General features: G+C 40.5%; 1 protein-coding gene across 50 annotated transcripts in view; it reads left to right on the top strand.

Moving 5' to 3' along the window:
* SGIP1 (SH3GL interacting endocytic adaptor 1) overlaps positions 1–19,911 on the top strand; it is a 228,031-nt gene that overhangs the window by 191,525 nt on the left and 16,595 nt on the right. For all 50 annotated transcript variants that reach the window (XM_084964790.1, XM_084964789.1, XM_084964776.1 and 47 more), the window contains one exon: positions 8,865–8,976. In XM_084964790.1, the coding sequence (XP_084820916.1) occupies positions 8,865–8,976 (112 nt within the window). The remainder of the gene's footprint in view (positions 1–8,864; positions 8,977–19,911) is intronic.

The following is a 19,911-nucleotide window of genomic DNA, read 5'->3' as shown; positions in this document are numbered from 1 at the left end:
TGGACACCTGGCATTTGTAAGTGCAAATCCTCTCTACAGTCAGATGAGGTTGGAAGCGCTGCCATCACTGTCCCAATTTAGTCGTGATGCAGCTAGAATAACTGACCTGCCCAGGGGCAGATGCCGATTAAGAAGCACAGTGAGGACTGAAGCCCAGAGCCTCCCACAAAGTTCTAGATTCTTTACCATCACAGTAAAGCATAATAACTAAAATTATAGCTCCCTTGCTCTCAGAATTTGAGCTAGTTACTTAAGCTCCCCAAGTTTCCTCATCTGTAAGGAAGGGTTGTTAAAAATAGCACCTACCTATAAATGTAATAAAATTCATTAAGTAATGTTAAGATAAATAAATAAATTAAAAGCTCCAAAAAAAAAAATAGTATCTGACTGGTGAGACGGTTTTATGCATTAATGGAGATTAATGAACCTCACCTGTTGTGACTCGCTGGTGAGGTGGTTTCATGAATTAACGGAAATAAGGAGTTCCCGTTGTGGCTTGGTGGGTTGAGAACCCGGCACAGTGTCCGGGAAGATGTAGGTTCAATCCCCGGCCTCACTCAGTGGGTAAGAATATGCAAGCTGCAGCATAGATTTCAGATGTGGCTCAGATCCTGTGTTGCTGTGGCAGTGGTGTAGGCCGGCAGCTGCAGTTGCCATTTGACCCCTAGCCTGGGAACTTCCCTATGCTGCAGGTGCGGCCCTAAAAAAAAGAATAAAAAAATTAAAGGAGATAACACATGAGATAATACACAGAGGATACAATAAATCACAGCTATTTCCATTTGTTGACCCTACAATGACACACAGGCTACAAACACCCCTGATGGCGACTCCTCTGAAATTTCACATCACATTTAAAACAACTGAAAATAACCTTCTTCATGTGCTGGCTTTGATGTAAAAAGGTTCTAAATTTCAACATTGCAAAGTGGAAAACATTATATAGAAAATGAAGGAAAGTATACCCAAAGGGGAGACAAATACTTGCCCACTCCCGGGGCTTGCTCCAGGCACAGGGGGATGACAGGCTTGTCCTGCACACAAAAGACTGGCAACAGTGTGGCACCAGGTGTCCCTGGAACTCGGGAAGCAGAGGGTCATTCATTTGTCAAGCAAACCTTCTACTGTTACTCAATTTCCATACCTGGCTATTTTGCTTCCTTTTGTTTGTATATTTGCCTTTCTCTTTTAAAATCTCTCTCCCTCTCTCCTTTAATATTTTTACATATACAGTTCCTACTCCATGCCCACATTCATATTTCAATTGACTACTCAGGAAATGCTTTCACAAATGAACAACCTTATCTTTTAAAGATGTCATACTAATTTTTGTTTGGCCTTGGGGGGGAGTGTGCACGCGCGCGCGCCCGCGTGTGTGTGTGTGTGTGTGTATAAAACCTTGCTTAGTAAGGAGAGTCACAGAAAACTTGTAGAAAATATCATCACTCACTGGTGACTCTGTGTGGCTTTTTCCATTTCTGAGACGTCCCTAAGTATGCATAGCAATTGCTTTCCAGGCCCCTGGAATTGCTGTTTTGTCAGAACTTGACAAGCTAAGGGCAGCAACTCATTCTTTTGGGGGCACTGCAAATGTGCCATCCGACACCTAACTTAAATTTGTTCTGACTTCTATTCTCCTAGAGCAGAGTAGGCAAGAGTGTGGGATCCAGAGTCAGAAAGTCCGGGTTTGCCTCCCAGTTCCATTCTTGCATCTTACTTACTAGGTAACTGTGGGCAAGGCTACTGAACTACTCAAAACCTCAGTTTTCTCATCCATAAAATGAGGATGTAGTGGTAATTGCCTTTTGGGGTATCATCAGGATTAAGAGTTAATATAAGGAAGGTCCCTTGAATAGTTCTTGATATGCAGGAAGAGGCACAAAAATTTTGTTGTTACTACTCCTGTGTTAGAGTCAGAAGACAGAGGATTGCATTTCAGGTTTACAGTTATTTCAGCTTTGCCACTTACTAGAAGAGTGACCTTGAACTAATGAAATAGAGGTAATTATACTGAATCTGTATATATAGATGTATATAGAACAGAAACTGTATTCATGTTTGATATTTTATTGTATTGTCGGACAGACATAGTAACTATTATGTCTACCTTGAATTCTTTAAAATAATCACTAACGGGGTGGGGGGATGTGTTGGGGTCGTGGGATGAAATCCTATAAAATTGGATTGTGATGATCATTGTACAACTACAAATGTAATAAATTCATTGAGTAATAAAAAATTTAAAAAATTAAACCTTATAGTAAATCCATTCAATCTTAAAAATAAAATAAAATAATCATTAACAGGAATATAGTAATTATAATAGTAAACTATTATCTAACGTTCAGTGGTGCTTTATATTTATTTTGTACCTAATATTATAGTCTCCATACTGTAAATCCCCTGAAGGGAGGAGCTGTTTCTGTGTATCTCTCAGGACCTAGTACAATGCCTAGTTATTGCAGGAACTCACATTTGCATGAATCAAAAGACAAATAAGCATTCAAACAACTTTCATCTCTTATTAGTCCAAACATTCTATCAGGTAACTTGAATAGATACAATAGCCACCCATATGATAAGCAAAAAGTTAAGCATGCATGGCGTTCCCGTTGTGGTGCAGCAGAAACGTATCTGACTAGTAACCATGAGGTTTCGGGTTTGATTCCTGGCCTCGCTCAGTGGGTTAAGAATCCAGCATTGCTGTGAGCTGCAATGTAGGTCATAGACACAGTTTGGAGCCTGAGTTGCTGTGGTTGTGGTGCAGGCTGGCGGCTATAGCTCCAATTCGATCCCTAACCTAGAACCTCCAAATACCGCGGGTGCAGCCCTAAAAAGCCAAAAAAAAAAAAAAAAAGTTAAGCATGCATGATAGAATTCTTTGTTCTTGTAAGAGGAATTTAGGTGTGACAGGAACCAGAAAATTCTAGTGTATCTCCTTGCTCAGTGAAGAATGCCATTTGTGATATCATCATTCTCTTCCTGAATAACACTCGAATTCAAAGAATCAACTCCAATTCAACAACCGTAGTAGAAAGCTCGTGGTGATGAAAATAGCAGTAACAAAAACACCAATAATAAGCAGTTTTTTGTTTGTTTGTTTGTTTTTTAGGGCTGTGCCCACAGCATATGGAGGTTCCCAGGCTAGGGGTTGAATCGGAACTACAGCCACCAGCCTACACTGCAGCCACAGCAATGCCAGATCTGAGACGGGCCAGGGATCAAACCTGTGTCCTCATGGGTACTAGTCATGGTTTTGTGAGTACAAACCATCTTGGGGATTTCACAAATATTATCCCATTTGATGTCCACTACAAGCCTCTAACCTAGATACTATTATCGAGTTTATTTTAAAGATGGAAACTGAGTCACAGACAGATTAAATAGGTTGCTCCTGCTCATACAGATTGTAAGTGGAGGAGCTGGAGTCACAGCCAAGTCTATTAGGACTCCAGAGCCCAAGCTTCTTTTTTGTTAAATCCAGGAGCAGCATTTCCTATTCTGTTCATTTGGCTATTAATCTTGCAGCAAAATAATTTCATAGTGCTGTCACTTGAACTGTCAACTTAAGTTGTTTGCATATGTTATTATTACTAGGTTTTCTGTATGTTCGTAACCTATTTCCTGAAAGTTTACATGTTTGTGTCCCACAACTGTCTTACATGTGATAGAACTTCAGTAAATGTTTGGCAGATCTGGAGCTCCCATTGTGGCTCAGCGGTAATGAACCCAACTAGTATCCATGAGGACACGGGTTTGATCCCTGGCCTTGCTCAGTGGGTTAAGGATCCGGCATTGCCATGAGCTGTGGTGTAGGTTGCAGACGTGGCCAGGACCTGATGCGTCTGCGGCTATGGCGTAGGCTGGCAGCTGCATATTGGATTCAACCCCTAGCCCAGGAACTTTGGCCCTGAAAAGACAAAAGAAAAAAAAAGTTTGGCAGAAACACTCAAACCACCAGTGAAGGGATCCCGTTTTCCAAGCAGCTTATTTGTGTGTGAGAAAATTGTTCCTCATATGTTTATTAAATTATGTTATAATTACTGAGGTTAATTTCAAAGAATGTTATGAATTTGGGGAAATACTGTTAAGTCTTTTGGGATTAGTCTCTTCACTTAACATTAATTGGATAAATTTTGAAGTGTCATCTGACACTCGTAGTACCAATAATTAGTGAGAGTATCTGTAATGGCACCTTGAATATAATTCCCAAGATCACTTTTACTTTAAAATTTGGACTCTTAGTACATTGAGTTAAATAATGCATAACCTCCGATTACTTTCAAACCTCCTAAGGAAATTAATGTATTTTCTGTGCAGATTGTACTTGTATGTCCTTGTCTATAACAAATACGATGGCTTTTTGTCAGGCGTCGATTGGGAAGGTTATTGCCATGTGGTATAAAATACTTGCACATTAGCAAATTTTTTATAATACCAATAAATTCTGTAGCTCCATTTTAAAAAACAAAAAGCAAAAAAGAAAATTGTTCCTACTGTTTAAAAGTCCTTGAAAGTCTATAAACATCTTAGAATCATAGACTCCTAAAACCCAGAGATGATGTGATCTATTGCCTTCATTTTATGGTTGAGAAAACCTAAAGTTAATTGACTTGCCCAAGGTCACAAAGCCATTAACCTGCAGATCCATGGCCATGAACTCTGGTCCCTTGAGTCACTGTCTGGTAATACTATTCCAGATATTTGAAAATAGTTTTCAGGCCCCTCTTGGTCACCTTTGAATTTTTCATGAGGTTTGAACTTTTCAGCATCTTAGGTTTGAATTTTTCAGCATCTTAGACACGCTCTTGGTTTGAACCCAGTTTTCCAATAATTATATGAACAAAGACTCTCTAAGGTACTATAGGGGATCAGAAGCATTCACTTATCACTAATTGCATTTTCACTGAGTATAATCTGGTATTCTTAGTAATCAAAAATATATCTGCTTTATGGTTTGATCATCCCACTTTGTCGTGCTCAGACTATACCTTAAGGGAATGATTGAAATGGAAAAGATCATTTCATACGAAGATGGATTTAGAATAATTGCTGCCTAGAAATGGCCCAACATTTGGAAAATGTTTCTACCATAATACATACTTGTGGAAATAATATGTAGACCAGATAGCAATAAGGAAAATGATGTAATAAATGAAAAAAGTAAAATACAAATGGCATATTAATTGCAAAATATAGGGATGTGAAGACAGGATGGTAAAATGTGACTCCTTCAAGATAAAAGTAGTCTATGTAAAATTTTGATGTTTTCGCCTTCTCTGGCATTATTGATTAAACCTACAATAAGGACTGTCACGCCCAGAGGTGAACACAGCTCAAGTGCAGGGCTCTTAGAGGAAGAGGGCAGAGGCGGGTCATGAAGGGTAGATCAGGGCCAGACTGCACGTGTTAGTCTAGTCTGACCACTGTAACAAAGTACCACAGACCGCATAGCTCATAAATAGCAAAATCTTATTTCTCACTGTTCTGGAGGCTGTAGGTTTGAGAGCATGGTGCCAGCACGGTTGTGGTTTGGTGAAAGCTCTCTTTCAGACTGCAGGCTGCGAAAGACTCACTGAGTCTTCATGGGGTGAAAGTGACAAGCTAGCCCTCTGGGGCCTCCTTTAAAAGGGTACTAATCCTATTCCTGAGTGCTCCATTCCCATCGCTTAATCACCTCCCAAAGCCCTCACCTCCTAATATCATCACCTTGTTTTTTTATCTTATTTTTGTTTTTGTCTTTTTAGGGCCAGACCGTTGGCATATGGAGGTTCCCAGGCGAGAGGCTGAAAGGGAGCTGTAGCTGCCAGCCTACCGCACAGCCCATGGCAACACCAGACCCTTAACCCACTGAGTGAGGCCGGGAATCAAACCTGCATCCTCAAGGATGCTAGTCAGATTCATTTCCACTGAGCCACAATGGGAACTCCCACACCGTGGCCTTGTGGGAAGATCCTATTCATCCTCAAACCTCAGCTCCAGTGTCACTTTCTCAATGAAACCACCCCTGACGTATCTAAGTAGCATTAAAAGGTTTCATAGAGCTTTGTTCAGAGCATTCTTAGAGCAATTAGCAAATTACTTTAATTATTTGAATGCAAGTCTAGCTAAACCCTCACCAAACTCTAAGTCCCAGTCACATGACCCTGATATAATGGTCAGGATCCAGCCCTCTCACCACTCTCACCCTGTTTTTTTTGTTAGTTTTTTGTTGTTGTTGTTGTTGTTGTTGTTGTTGTTTGTCTTTTTGCCATTTCTTGGGCCTCCCGAGACATATGGAGGTTCCCATGCTAGGGGTCTAATTGGAGCTGTAGTCACCAGCCTACGCCAGAGCCACAGCAACGCAGGATCCAAGCCATGTCTGCAACCTACACCACAGCTCACAGCAACGCCGGATCATTAACCCACTGAGCAAGGCCAGAGATCGAACTCGCAACCTCATGGTTCCTAGTCGGATTCGTTAACCACTGCGCCACGAGGGGAACTCCTCTCACCCAGTTTTAATTAACAGTTGGGAAAGCCATTCTCCTCCAAGACCAAAGAGTTACTCAATAAATATTTGAAAAATGAATAAACAAATAAACTGAGCAATACTATTACAAAATAATAGTGGTAGCTTTCAGTGCCTTCTTTACTTATAGATGTGCCTAAACGTTGCCTTTCTGAGATCCAGCAATGGATAATTGGATGTGTACTTAATGAAAGGTCAGTGTAATCCTGGCTCCATTTTAGGGACTGGGTGTTTGGTAAAAGAGGCTCATGTCGCAATTCCTACCTTCTAAAATCTGACACTCTTGTAGGTGGCAAAGACTTAGACATGCAACTTAAAACTCAGTTTGCTTACCCTCAGCTGGTAATGTCATTGACCACTAATGCACCAAATTCATATAGTCCTCAGAGCCGAAGCTTTGAAAATATGCATGTCTGGGTACCCATCTTAAATACGCTGCATACCAGCTGTGCAAGACTGAGCAAGTTGTATAAACTCTTAGCCTTGGTTACATCCACACAAAATGAATATAATGCTTACTTCATACAGACACAGATAACATATGTAAAACATATAGTAAGTATGCAACAAATTATGGTGATGGAGGCACTTCTGGTAGTGAATGTTGATAACGTCAATGGTGATGATGGTATTAGTACACTGAACTGCAACTCCTTGAGGACAAGGATTGTGTTTATCTTTGAATCCCCAGCACCTACCACAGTGCCTGATACACAGTAGATAGTAAGCGAATGTTTGTTAACAACCAGTTATCACTTTCAAGATAGCGAGAGCCAAGGGAAGATAGAAAAAGTAGACATTCGCATGCACTGGAATTATCAAGGAAAACTTTCTTGAGGAGGGAAATATACAAAGGGTTGATTTTTTTCATACTCAGAGGAGAGGATGGAAATTACCAAAGGTAAAAGATAAAAAGCATAACGTGGTCTGGGACAAAGTAGGGAAGAGTAAGTATGTTCTGAGTGATAGGAAGTAGAAGCAATGAATAGGTGACATAATTTTTTTTTGAATTTTTTTTAATATTTTTTTTTATTTTCCCACTGTACAGCAAGGGGGTCAGGTAGGTGACATAATTTAATACTTTGTCATTACTAAAACTTGACTCTTTAGTGCCACGTCTAGAGCTTAATAACAAAGACAACAATCCTAAACTTTGCTCTTTTTTGGAAATCTCAAGGTATATCAAAACCATACAAGAAAAGGTTTCATTTAGACAAACTATATTGTATAAATAGAATGGGAAATACATGAACCTCACAAGATGGCAAACCTAGGTTTGACTTTTAGTTTTGCCACTTAACTGGGTTATCTTGCGCAAGTCACTTAGCTCTTTGAGCTTTAGGTTTTTTTCTATAAAATGGGAAGAATGTTGCCTATCCCATAGGACTGATGTGGGGATTGAATTCTTGTTAGGTAGCCAGTATAGGGTCTGATGTATAGTAGATGCTCAGTAAACATGAGCACTGCTGTTATTTTATTTTATTTTATTTATTTATTTATTTATTTATTTATGTTTTGTCTTTTTGCCATTTCTTGGGCCGCTCCCACGGCATATGGAGGTTCCCAGGCTAGGGGTCCAGTTGGAGCTGTAGCTGCCAGCCTACGCCAGAGCCACAGCAACGCTGTTCCAAGCTGCTTACAGCAATACCAGATCGTTAACCCACTGAGCAAGGGCAGGGACCGAACCCGCAACCTCATGGTTTCTAGTCGGATTCATTAACCACTGCGTGCCATGAGGGGAACTCCTGCTGTTATTTTTAGTGAAGTGAATTGATGCATTTATGTGTTATGCTAAGTCAAGGTGTACATTTGGGTTGTGTATGTTTGGGGACATGTGCCTTGAGCCTACTTGAACTGAGGATAATTGGACTTTCTGAAATGCAAAGAACCCAGGAAAGGACAGCGTATCCATGGAGCGCCATGGCTGCTTGACCCTTTAAAACGAAGAAGGCAAGTAGTTTTGAGTGTATGGGCAGTTGTGTAAGGTAAATGCTCAAAGAGGAAACCCATAGTTTTCTTTATTAACTACCTGCTGTACAAACTGTCATGCAAATACTGCCTATGCTGTATGTAAAACTTTGAAGATGCCTATGATTTGATTCTTCTGCTTGAATTTTTTTCTGTAGTTAAAATGCATAATTGAATTAATTTCAAATGTGTTTGTCTGTAAGCTAGCCAAATATTTCCCTTTAAATACTTGAGCTGTATGTTGAATATACAGTTATGATTCCTAGCACATTAGTTTTGTTTTAGTAATTAGATTGCATTCTTTAATCCTTTGATGGGCTTTTAGTTCCAATTATGCTAAAATGTCTCCAATCCATATTAAATGAAGGTTTTTCCTTTCGTGCAGGTTCTTCCAGGGGACCCAGCCCCCTAACCATGGGAGCCCAGGACACCCTCCCTGTTGCAGCAGCATTTACAGAAACGGTCAATGCCTACTTCAAAGGAGCAGATCCAAGCAAGTAAGCCTGGGGCTTGGGCCACTGTCTTCTTCAAACTGTCCTATTCAGTGAGGACACCCTACATATAACTATTTCATTCCATATACTAAAATCAAAAAAAAAATCCAACTATCAAGAACAGGTGGCACACCTAGAATGAATTGAATTAGGAATATTAATTCACTGCTTTTTAAAAAATGTGCCAGAAGGTCCAATAATCTAATACCTTAGTATCCAGAAATCTCTGATTCAGTTTTGGTTACAGACTACAGAAAACTCTCACCTAACTCTGCCAACAGTGAGAAAATTTATCATCTCACAAAAGTAAATGTCTGAATCATGTCCTTATTGTCTTAGTCTTTCCTGGATGGGAGTCACCCACCTACAAACTGAAATAATGGTGAATTGGAATGAGAACCTGGGGTAAAACCATCTTTCCATAACACACGGAGGAAGAGGACAAGCTATGAGTTACCCTTGTTAAGTAAAAACAAACAACAACAACAAAACAACAACAACAACAACAAAAAAAACCCAGTCTAAAAAATTTTAATCAGAGCGAAGTAAAAATTTTAGATAAAAATGTACCACTCTCTTATTTACACGAGTCTGATTTCACTTATATCAGATCCTGACAATGGACTTAACCTGAATGTACTGTAGTATAATTACATACTTTTCCTCTCTTTAATGAGTTCCATAGATAGGTTTCAGGAAGTCTAGGGATCCCCTGAAATTGTATTTCAAGTCCATTGTGTGTGTTCATGTGCACAGTTGTCCATAGAGAGGGTCTACAGCATTCAGCAATTTCGTAAAGGGCTTCAACTCTTTTTTAAAAGGTGATTATTGGTCTATACTGAAAACTATACACCTAAGCAAACTGATTTGCAATTGTCACTATCCAGCTATAGGTCTGAATTCAATGGACAAATAAAAGACAAATCTAGGTGAGGAAAGAATTGCTCCTTATTTTTTACTTGCATGAACTAGGGTTTAGAAAACCTTAGTATCTATGGAAATAAGAATAAAAGAAAAAATTAAATGTGCATAAAGAACACTAGACTATTTTATGAAAAAGCTTTGAAACAGTGATAATTAAGTATAATTAGCACTTGGATCTCTATATATTATAAGTGAGAATCTGCATGACTAATCTTTAAACCTCTTTACACTTCAGAAACACTGTTTTTTTAAGTTTAAATCTAACAATATTATGCCAAAAAAAACTAATATAATTAGTAACTCCACTCCTTCCTAGTCACTGGGATCTAGCAACCTCCCTAAATATCCTTTTAAACAGCATTTTGATTTTATTCTGGACCCAAGAGTTTTTTTAGTGAAACTAACACTGTGGACTCTGATGTCTTAGTCCATTTATGAGTTATGAACTTATGGCTGCTATAACAGGTGGGGTGGCTATAAACAGAAATTTATTCCTCAAAGTTCTGGAGGCTGGAAAGTCCAAAATCCAGGCCCTGGAAGACTCAATAACTGACAAGAGAGCCAATTTCCTGGTTCATAGGAAAGGGTTAAAGAGCTAAGGAGCTTTGTGGACCTCTTTTACAAAGGCTCTAATCTCATTCATGAAGGTTTATTCTCATGATCTGATCACCTCCCAACAGCCCCACCCCACACACCATCACATCAGGGATTAGGTTTAAATAATAAATTTGGGGAGAACACACACATTCACTCTGCAGCACTCTGGTTTCTCCCATGTCTGTTCTTTTTCATCTTTAAAGCAGGGAGGTCATTTGCCACAATCACACATGAATAGAAATTAAAAGCCCCTCATATAGTTTATGCGTTTGAACTCTTAGAGCAAGTAAGCATCATGAGCTTAGGTTGTATGTATACTTTATATACATGCATACATGTTTGTAGACTCTTCCCTGAGCAAAGAATTTGCGTGGCTTTCTGTCACATCAGTCCTAAGGGCCACTTATGACTGACTGACCTATACCTTAGAAAACTCACCTAAATTGCAGGGAGAAACACACACCCTAAGACAATGAATAGTCAAAAGTATGAAGCGCTGTCTCTACTGGAGTGAAAAACACGAGGAATCACACAAGAATGAATCCTTTTTTGTCTGCCTACTAATTGGCTTGCATTCACTCATTTATTCCTTCACTTATTCAGCTAGAACAAATTGGTAGTAAGGATACTTCCACTTTTGCTCCCCCCTAAAATCTCTTCTCAATGTATCATGTAACTCTTCGGCTCAAAATCTTTCTAACGTGTTCAGAGTCAAAACCAAATGCTTTATAATGGCCTATAAGACCCTGCCTCTGTCAGTCTCCTTCTTATTCAGGTCCCTCTAGCCACCCTGGGCTGTTTCTCTTTCATCAGCCCAACGCCATCTGCATTTCAGCATCTTTGCCTTTGTTGCCCCTCCCACCTTCGTGAAATCTATCACCAAGATCTGAGTGACTTGCCCCCTCACTTCCTTCATGATCCTTCAGCAGACTGATCAGAGACCTTGCCTGTCCATCCTGTGTACAACAGCAACACTCCTCTGTGCCAACACTACCTTTCTCCTTACCTCACTTTGTTTTTCTCCATAGTTCACATGCTACATGTTTTCTACTTAATGAACATGTTCATTAACAAGTTCCATGTTTTCAGCATCCCCTGTCTGTCCCTTCCGCCCCTGGAATGGAAGCTCTGAGAACTGGGACTTCTGTCCATTTCATTTTGTTCGTTGTTGTATCCTCAGCACCCACAACAAGGCCTGGCATGAAGTACCCAGTGCATATTTGCTGAACAAGTTGCATTGAATTACTCACCTGACATTTATAGAATGTTTGCTCTGTGGCTGCCATTGTGCTAGGTGGGGTATATATTGGTGAATTAGACTCGTTCATAAATAGAATGAACTGTGGGAAAGGTGTAGAGATGGGGCAATGGGAGTTAAGAAACCCTTAATGATCATCTTTTTTTAAATCCCAAGAAGTGGCATAACAGCCTACCAGTCACTTGTGGACCTGTCCCTATACTAGCTGGGTTCTTCATCCTGTTTTGTTTCCCCAGCACACTATGACAAGTGTCTGTAAAGATCTATAAAGCGAGTCTGGTGTCCATGACCTTGGACTTGGTATTCCAATAATGTGGCACTTACACCAAATTAATATCAGTGCTTTCCCATGCCCTCCCAAATTAACTGAGCCTTTGATTTATAGATGACTACACATTTGAGTTTTTTTTCAATTATATGGCCATGAATAGTTGTAGTCTATACTGCATACCTGTAAGTGGGAGATTTAGTGTATTTCACTGAAATTATGGGATCTGAAATATGAACAAATCAAAAGTGACAGTCCTTTGGAGTTCCCGTCGTGGCGCAGTGGTTAACGAATCCGACTAGGAACCATGAGTTTGAGGGTTCGGTCCCTGCCCTTGCTCAGCAGGTTAATGATCCGGCATTGCCATGAGCTGTGGTGTAGGTCGCAGACTCGGCTCGGATCCCGAGTTGCTGTGGCTCTGGCGTAGGCCAGTGGCTACAGCTCCGATTTGACCCCTTGCCTGGGAACCTCCATATGCCACGGAAGTGGCCAAAAGAAATAGCAAAAAGACAAAAAAAAAAAAAAAAAAGTGACAGTCTTCTAAATTTAATTTCATTTCCTGGCAGTGAATCATTTTAATTGCTGTTGCTTTGTTATTCACTTTCAAGGAACAACTCAAGTTCGAAAATTCCATCATGGGGCAAGGTGGGAAGGAGGCGGGTAAAGCCAAACACAGCACCACATAGAGAAACAATGCAGAAAAGCCATGTGGGTTTGCTTTTGCATGTGGTTGCCTCTCATCCTGCATCAAAGGCTTCTCCATTTGTTCCCCGAACATAAATCTACTGCTTTATTATATCTTATGGTATATAATCCATGTGAATATAGTTACACTCTTTCACTGAGTATTCAGAACACCTGTAGTAGGTATTCTGCTATTCTGACATCTGAATCTTTCTCAGTAGCTTATAGGCAGAGAACGCCTTGACTTTGCTGCTTCTCTGGGGGGAAATACGTCTCCCATTATTAGCTCCTATTTGAAAAACCCTGGTTCTAGGTACTAATTCTCTAATTACCAAGAAAACCTTAGGTTTCTCAGTCACATTCTATCCTTCCCTTGTCATCGTGTTTCAATTATTTACTCAAGTGCTGTCTCCCTGCTTCATCCGGAAGCTTGGGCAAGATCACGTTTGTCCTGTTTCTCATGGCACATTCTAGTGCATCACATAACGCCCGATGCATTGATAAGCCAGCTTATATATAATTGTTAATGTATGAATTTATTTTAAAAGCACTCTATTGAGTTCCTGCTCGGCACTGGGTTCTGTGTTTTGCACCTTTGCCTTCCCAGAACCTAAGACACAGAAGAAAGAAAAAAAAAAAAAGACACAGTACTTGGCTTCACAGTAGAATATGTGCAAGAAACTACCAGTTTTTTAAAAATCTGTCTGCCCAAGGAATCTAAAGAAAGGAAAAATTGAGGAGGGCTAAATGGAGAGGGTATTAAGGAAGGCTTTGGAAAGGTTGCCATTGATCTGAGTCTTGAAATGTGAAAAGGAGTTTTTGCCAAGTACCCAAGTCAATGAAAGGGGATGATAAATAGAGGAAAGGAAATAGCCTATGCAGAGAGGTATGTACACGTGAAAACTATGGGCTTAGGTTGCAAAGCAGTAGAAGTCACACTCTATGTGGCAGATGCACTTCTGGTGACCTCACATAAATCAAATCCACACATTTCCCAACCAAAATTGGCCAGCATTTCTGTTAACCAGCTAACATGATGCTGTCCACAACAGGGAGAAGCCAGTTTATAAGTCATTTGACCAGTTGACTCTGAAATTTTTTGCCATTCTGGACAAACATTTCATTTGTGGGAGTCAAATGATTTCAAATTTACTTCATAAAGTACATGCGTTCATTTTTCCATATTGTAGTATTTTAAATTTCCATAATTTAAACTCACACGAAATGTAGCCACATCACATACTGGGAGGAAAAATCCTTACTGTTGAACAAAGACTTTCCTTCAGTAAGTATAGGTTGAAAATAATTATTTTTTTGGTTCTCTTTTTTTTAAAATAAGGTGTAGTTGATTTACAGTGTGGTGTCAATTTCTGCTATATAGCATAGTGACCCAGTCTTTTATATATATAAAAATAGATATATATGCAAATATGTATACATATACACACACACATATATATATACATATGTATACACACTCACACACACACATATATATACACATGCTTACACAATACACATTCTTTTTCTCATGTTATCTTCCATCATGGCCTATCCCAAGAGATTGAACATAGTTCCCTGTGCTGTATACAGTAGGACCTCATTGCTTATCTATTCTAAATGTAATAGTTTCCATCTACCAACCCCAAGCTCCCCATCCATCCCACTTCCTCCCTCTTCCCCCTTGGCAACCACAAGTCTGTTCTCCACGTCTGCGAGTCTGTTTCTGTTTTGTTGATAGGATCATTTGTGCCATATTTTAGATTCCACCTCTAAGTGATATCATGTGGTATTTGTTTTTCTCTTTCTGACTATAGAAAATTTCAGATCGACTTAGACACTGGATGGATTAATAAATCCTCAAAGGTCTGACTCTGACAGTTAAGATGCAGTAGAGCATGTAACGTAAGAGGGAGTGGGGTGTTTATCTTATAGTGGTTTATATGGACTGCTCCTCTCATTGTCCACTCAATATCGCAAGCCTTTTGAAGGCAGGGGCTTATTTTGCTCATTTTTTTGAATTGCTTCCCCACTCGAAAACAAAAACAAAGCAACTTATATAGTTAGGAGTTGATGATAAATGTTTATTGACTTAATAAATGCCACCTCCTCCCGTTGCTGACTTGCTTTGAAAAGAGAAAGTACCCCCACCAAGACAGCACTGAGATTTAATTTTGAGTAACTTGGAAAAGAAACTAAGTAGATTCCTTACTAGTTAAAAACCACTTGAGGAGTTCCCATCGTGGCGCAGCGGAAACGAATCTGACTAGGAACCATGAGGTTGCAGGTTTCATCCCTGGCCTTGCTCAGTGGGTTAAGGATCCCGCATTGCCATGAGCTGTGGTGTAGGTCGCAGACGTGGCTCAGATCCTGCGTTGCTGTGACTGTGGCGTAGGCCGGCGGCTACAGCTCCGATTCGACCCCTAGCCTGGGAACCTCCATATGGCACAGATGCAGCCCTAAAAAGACCAAAAAAAAAAAAAAAAAAAAATTGCGTCACCACTGCTAACAGCAATATACTGAGTGACGGTAGGTACTATATCCAATTTAACAAGTACTCAAACTGATTTTTTTTCCTAGAGCTGTCAAACATTTTTCACGTTTGCATATTGAAAAACATCAAGAGTAGACTCAGGCAGCAGATGTTAACACAGTGTTATAAATCAACTACACGTCAACAGTCTTTTTAAAGAGGAGACTCAGCTTAAGGGGAAGTCCAGGCTTAGCACCAATTCAGCACCAATAACTCAAGCAAGGCTGGTGGATCCCAAAGATAGAGAAGGAAGACAGCAGACTTGGCTCCAAACTGGGAGATCGGTAATATTCTCTAGGAGCAATGGAGGGGAAAAGGTCCAGAAACCGAAATTCTCACCCGGAATAGATCAGCGTGGCGGACGGTAATATCTGAGTGGGGAGGAGGTGACGCATGGTAACTTTAGAAAGCTCATCTGCCTCCACCTCTACCCCACACCCAGCCTTGTATTTACAAGGTTAGAGCAGTTCTTCACACAAGCTGTTTTTTTCTGTCTCTTTTAGGGCCGCACTGTGACATATAGAGGTCGCCAGCCTAGGGGTTGAATCAGAGCTGCAGCTGCCAGCCTACACTAGAGCCACAGCAGCACCAACTCCAAGCTGTGTCTGCGACCTACACCACAGTTCACGGCAGCGCCAGATTCTTAACCCACTGAGTGAGGCCAGGGATCGAACCCGAGTCCTCATGGATTCTAGTCAGGTTGGTCACTGCTGAGCCATGACAGGAACTCGCACACAAGTTACCATCTCCCCTGAGCCCCTCATGTCTCATCAGTCACAGGTACACAGTGTACAGAGTAACTGAGGAGCAAACAGAGTTTCCTATATTCAAGGGTGAGCAAAGTTTTCATTTATTAACCTGAGTTTCCCTAGAAAGTACACTCTTGAACTTAAAGTTATAAAAATGGTACAAGGGTCAGTTATCCAGATGCATAGGGAAGTCGTAAATAAGTTCACTCATTTTTAAATATTTACCAATTCCCAAAGAAGAATAATTCTTCTGAGATTTCTGCTTCTGGTCAAGGTGGAGTAACAGGGACTGCTGAGACCAGCTCAGCAAGATGGGGCTGAAGAACGGGTGCTGTGAAACTCAAGGAAAAAAGTTAACATAAAACAAGACACAGACACATTTATCTTAAGTAAAGGTGGGAACCGGGGGGACTCGAGGTCTCAGGGACCAAGAGCACCACCTCAAGAAACCACACCGTTTTTATTGTGCTCTTGAGGATGATGTCAAGTGAGGAGGGGCTATGGGTAGAGGATATAGGGTTTTTTTTTTATTATTATAAGTTCTTTTATTATTTTAAAAGTCACATAGCTGGTAGAAGGTTAAGCTTTTACTCTGACCTTTAGGCATTTAACAATCATTAGCATTTGAGGAAGCTTGGCATCAGCTATCTATGCCTAGCATTTCAGAGAATCCTCACTGTGCTTCCAGAAAGGGCATGCTTCTCTGAGGCAACCCTGCATGCCTAGGTTTGCACCTTGGTTCTCTTTGCTAATGCATATTCTGCTAACGACCGCTCATAAACCACTTGGGGCCATGAGGTTCCTCTTTCTCTTCTTCTTCAGAGGACCTATCATGCTTGTGCAAACGGCGTGCCAATCTGCACAGGTCCGGCGTGCCTAGACCAATGCCTTATGTCCTCATTCAGCTGACCCTATGAATAACTTATGCCTTTAGGTCTTTGTGCTTAATCTTAAGTCGTTCACCAGAACTGCAACTGTTTTTCAAGCAGGAAGATGGGGTAAAGTAAAGCAGGACAAGATGGAGTTTTCAGCAAAGAGGCTAAGAAAATATTGTAGAAACATGTCTTGTGACAAGGGACCAGTTTACCCTTCTGCCTGAAACTACTTCAAAAACAGACACACCATATGAAACAATGATTTGTAAGACTCAGGGCCTTGGGTGAAGGACAGTGTGACCCCTGAGAGGTGAGGTGTGACTTCCTGGAGAGTTTCCAGGCCGTGGCATAGGCAGAGCCCAGCAGAATCCCAACTATCCATAGGAGGTGTCTCACACAGACACACAGCACTGTACAACTGGCTGAGGGGGCTGCCCAAGGAAGCTAATGGCAGTGGGTATTGCCGATCACTGCGCCCTACAGAAGTTGGCTGTAAAGGTGTGCATATGACAGTTTAAGGACCCTATTGGCATTAAAGGAGCTGGGCATTGGGGCAGCCCAGCCACATCTACCTCAGGAGCAAGAGGCTATGGAAGCTTACCAGTATTACCGGGCACTAACAAAGCCACATGGGTTGTGGTACCCACCCACTGGGGGTGCCCCATGCTTCTTGCACTGCAAGAGCCTAGGTCTAGATAAGCCTTGAGTACCGCAGGATCCTGTCTAGCCTGCACACTGGAAGCAGGAAGAAAAAAAAAAAAAAAAAAAAAAAAAAAAACTCTTTCTGCAATGTCTCTCTAGCGCCCTCTACTGACAAAGTGTAACATAATGCCTATAGGCAAACAAAAAATATATTCAGGGCCCAAGACTCTATCAGAGCAGGCAGTAAAGGGTGAATTAGAACTATGTTGATTTTATGTAGAAATTGACACATTGATTGTAAACTTCACGTGGAAACACAAAGGACTTACATTAGCCAAAACAACTTTGAAAAAAAACCAAAGTGGATGAAGTAATGCTACTTGATTTCAGAATGATTTTAAAGCCACAGTAATCAAGACAGTGGGATATTGGTGTAAAGACAGACAAAATAGATCAGTGGAACAAAAGAAAGACTTTAGAAATAGACCCACACATATATGTACAACGGAATTTCAATACAATTGTCAAGTGGATAAATTCAACAAATGGTGTTAGAACTATTAGATATCCACGTCTACACACTAAAAAATGAACTTGGACCCTACCTCACAGGAAACATATAAAAGTTAACTGAAAAATGGATTACAAAGCTAAATATAAAACTGCAAAATTCTAGAGTTCCCATCGTGGCTCAGTGGTTAACGAATCCGACTAGGAACCATGAGGTTGCGGGTTCGATCCCTGCCCTTGCTCAGTGGGTTAAGGATCTGGCGTTGCCGTGAGCTGTGGTGTAGGTCGCAGATGTGGCTTGGATCCCACATTGCTGTGGCTGTGGCATAGGCTGGCAGCTACAGCTCCAATTTGACCCCTAGCCTGGGAACCTCCATATGCCACTGGAGCGGCCCAAGAAATGGCAAAAAGACAAAAAAAAAAAAACCTGCAAAATTCTAGAATAAAACATGGGTGAAATTTTTGTGACCCTGGGTGTAGCAAAGATTTCTCAGATAAGACTTCAAAAGAATAAACTAATTAGCTACAACCCATAAAAGAATAAATTGATAAATTAAAAACTTCTGCTCTTCAAAGTTACGCCTAAAATAAAGGAAGAAATTAGCCACAGACTAGGAAATAAATCTTTGCAAAGCATTATCTGACAAATTATTTGTATCCAAAATGTACAAAAACCCCTCAAAATTCAATGAGAGAACAGAAAACTCAATTTAAAAACTTGGCAGAAAATCTGAGCAGACTTAACCCAAGTAGACAACTGATGATGAATCAGCACATGAAAAGATGCTTAAGATCCTTAGCGACTAGAGAAATGCAGATTAAAACAATAATGAAATACCATTACTCACCTACTAGAATGGCTAAACTTAAAAAGACAGATCCTACCAAATTTTGGTGAGAATGTTGAAGAACTGAACCTCTCATACCCAGCTGTATTTTCCACTTAAAACAATTTGGCGGTTTCTTTAAAAGTTCAGCGTGATCCAGCCATTGCGCTCCTACATATTTATCCAAGAAAACGGAGAGCAAGTGTCCGGACCCAGACTTGTACACACATATTCATCACAGCGTTATTTCTAATAGGCAAAAAAAAAAAAACAAACCAAAAAAATGGAAAGAATCCAAATGTTCTTTAACAAGTGAATGAATTTTTCAAAACCCGTGGTATGTCCATATGCTACCTACCCAGCAATGAAAAGGCATCAACTATTGAGTCACACACGACAGAGATGAATCTCAAAATAATTATGCTGAGTGGAATGAGCCAGATCCTCTCCCCCCCGCCAAAATCACACTTGTGATTCTGTATATAGAAAATTTTAGAAAGTGCAAATTAATAGGTAGTGTCAGAAACATTAGCAGTTGCCAAGGGACAGGGAAGGAAAGGATGGAGAAAGGCAGGAGAGAGGAAGACAAAACACAGGAGGAAACTTTTAGGGATGTGGGCTCTCTTGATTGTCTTGATTGTGTGATGGTTTTACAGGTATACGTTATGTCAGAAATTATGAAATTTTACACTATAAATAAGTGCCAGTTATTACATATCAACTATACATCAATAAAACCGCCCCTTTTTTTTTGTCTTTTTAGGGCCGCACTGCAGCATGTGGACGTTCCCAGGCTAGGGGTCAAATCAGAGCTACGGCTCCCGGCCTATGCCACAGCCACAGCAATGTGGGATCCAAGCCGCATCTGCGAGCCCATAAAAAAACATGCTCAAGTCATGCTACTCAGAAACTAAGCCCTGATAAATAGTGTGATAACATGGTGCAATTTAGTATATTCACATACGCTGCCAACAATTCAGAAATCAACAAGAGACAGTGTGTGAACCACTATAAATGACTCTCTTTGAGGTGAGCATACAGACTTTTCCACAGAAAGAGAAAAGCTGCATT

Source organism: Sus scrofa, chromosome 6, assembly GCF_054392235.1.
Source record: "Sus scrofa isolate SSC_HxYL_T2T_F1_AM1 chromosome 6, Sscrofa_HxYL_maternal_Yorkshire_Landrace_v2.0, whole genome shotgun sequence".
Classification (NCBI taxonomy): Eukaryota; Metazoa; Chordata; class Mammalia; order Artiodactyla; family Suidae; genus Sus; species Sus scrofa.
Note: the sequence above shows the minus strand (reverse complement) of the source record. Positions and strands in the feature narration are given on the sequence as shown.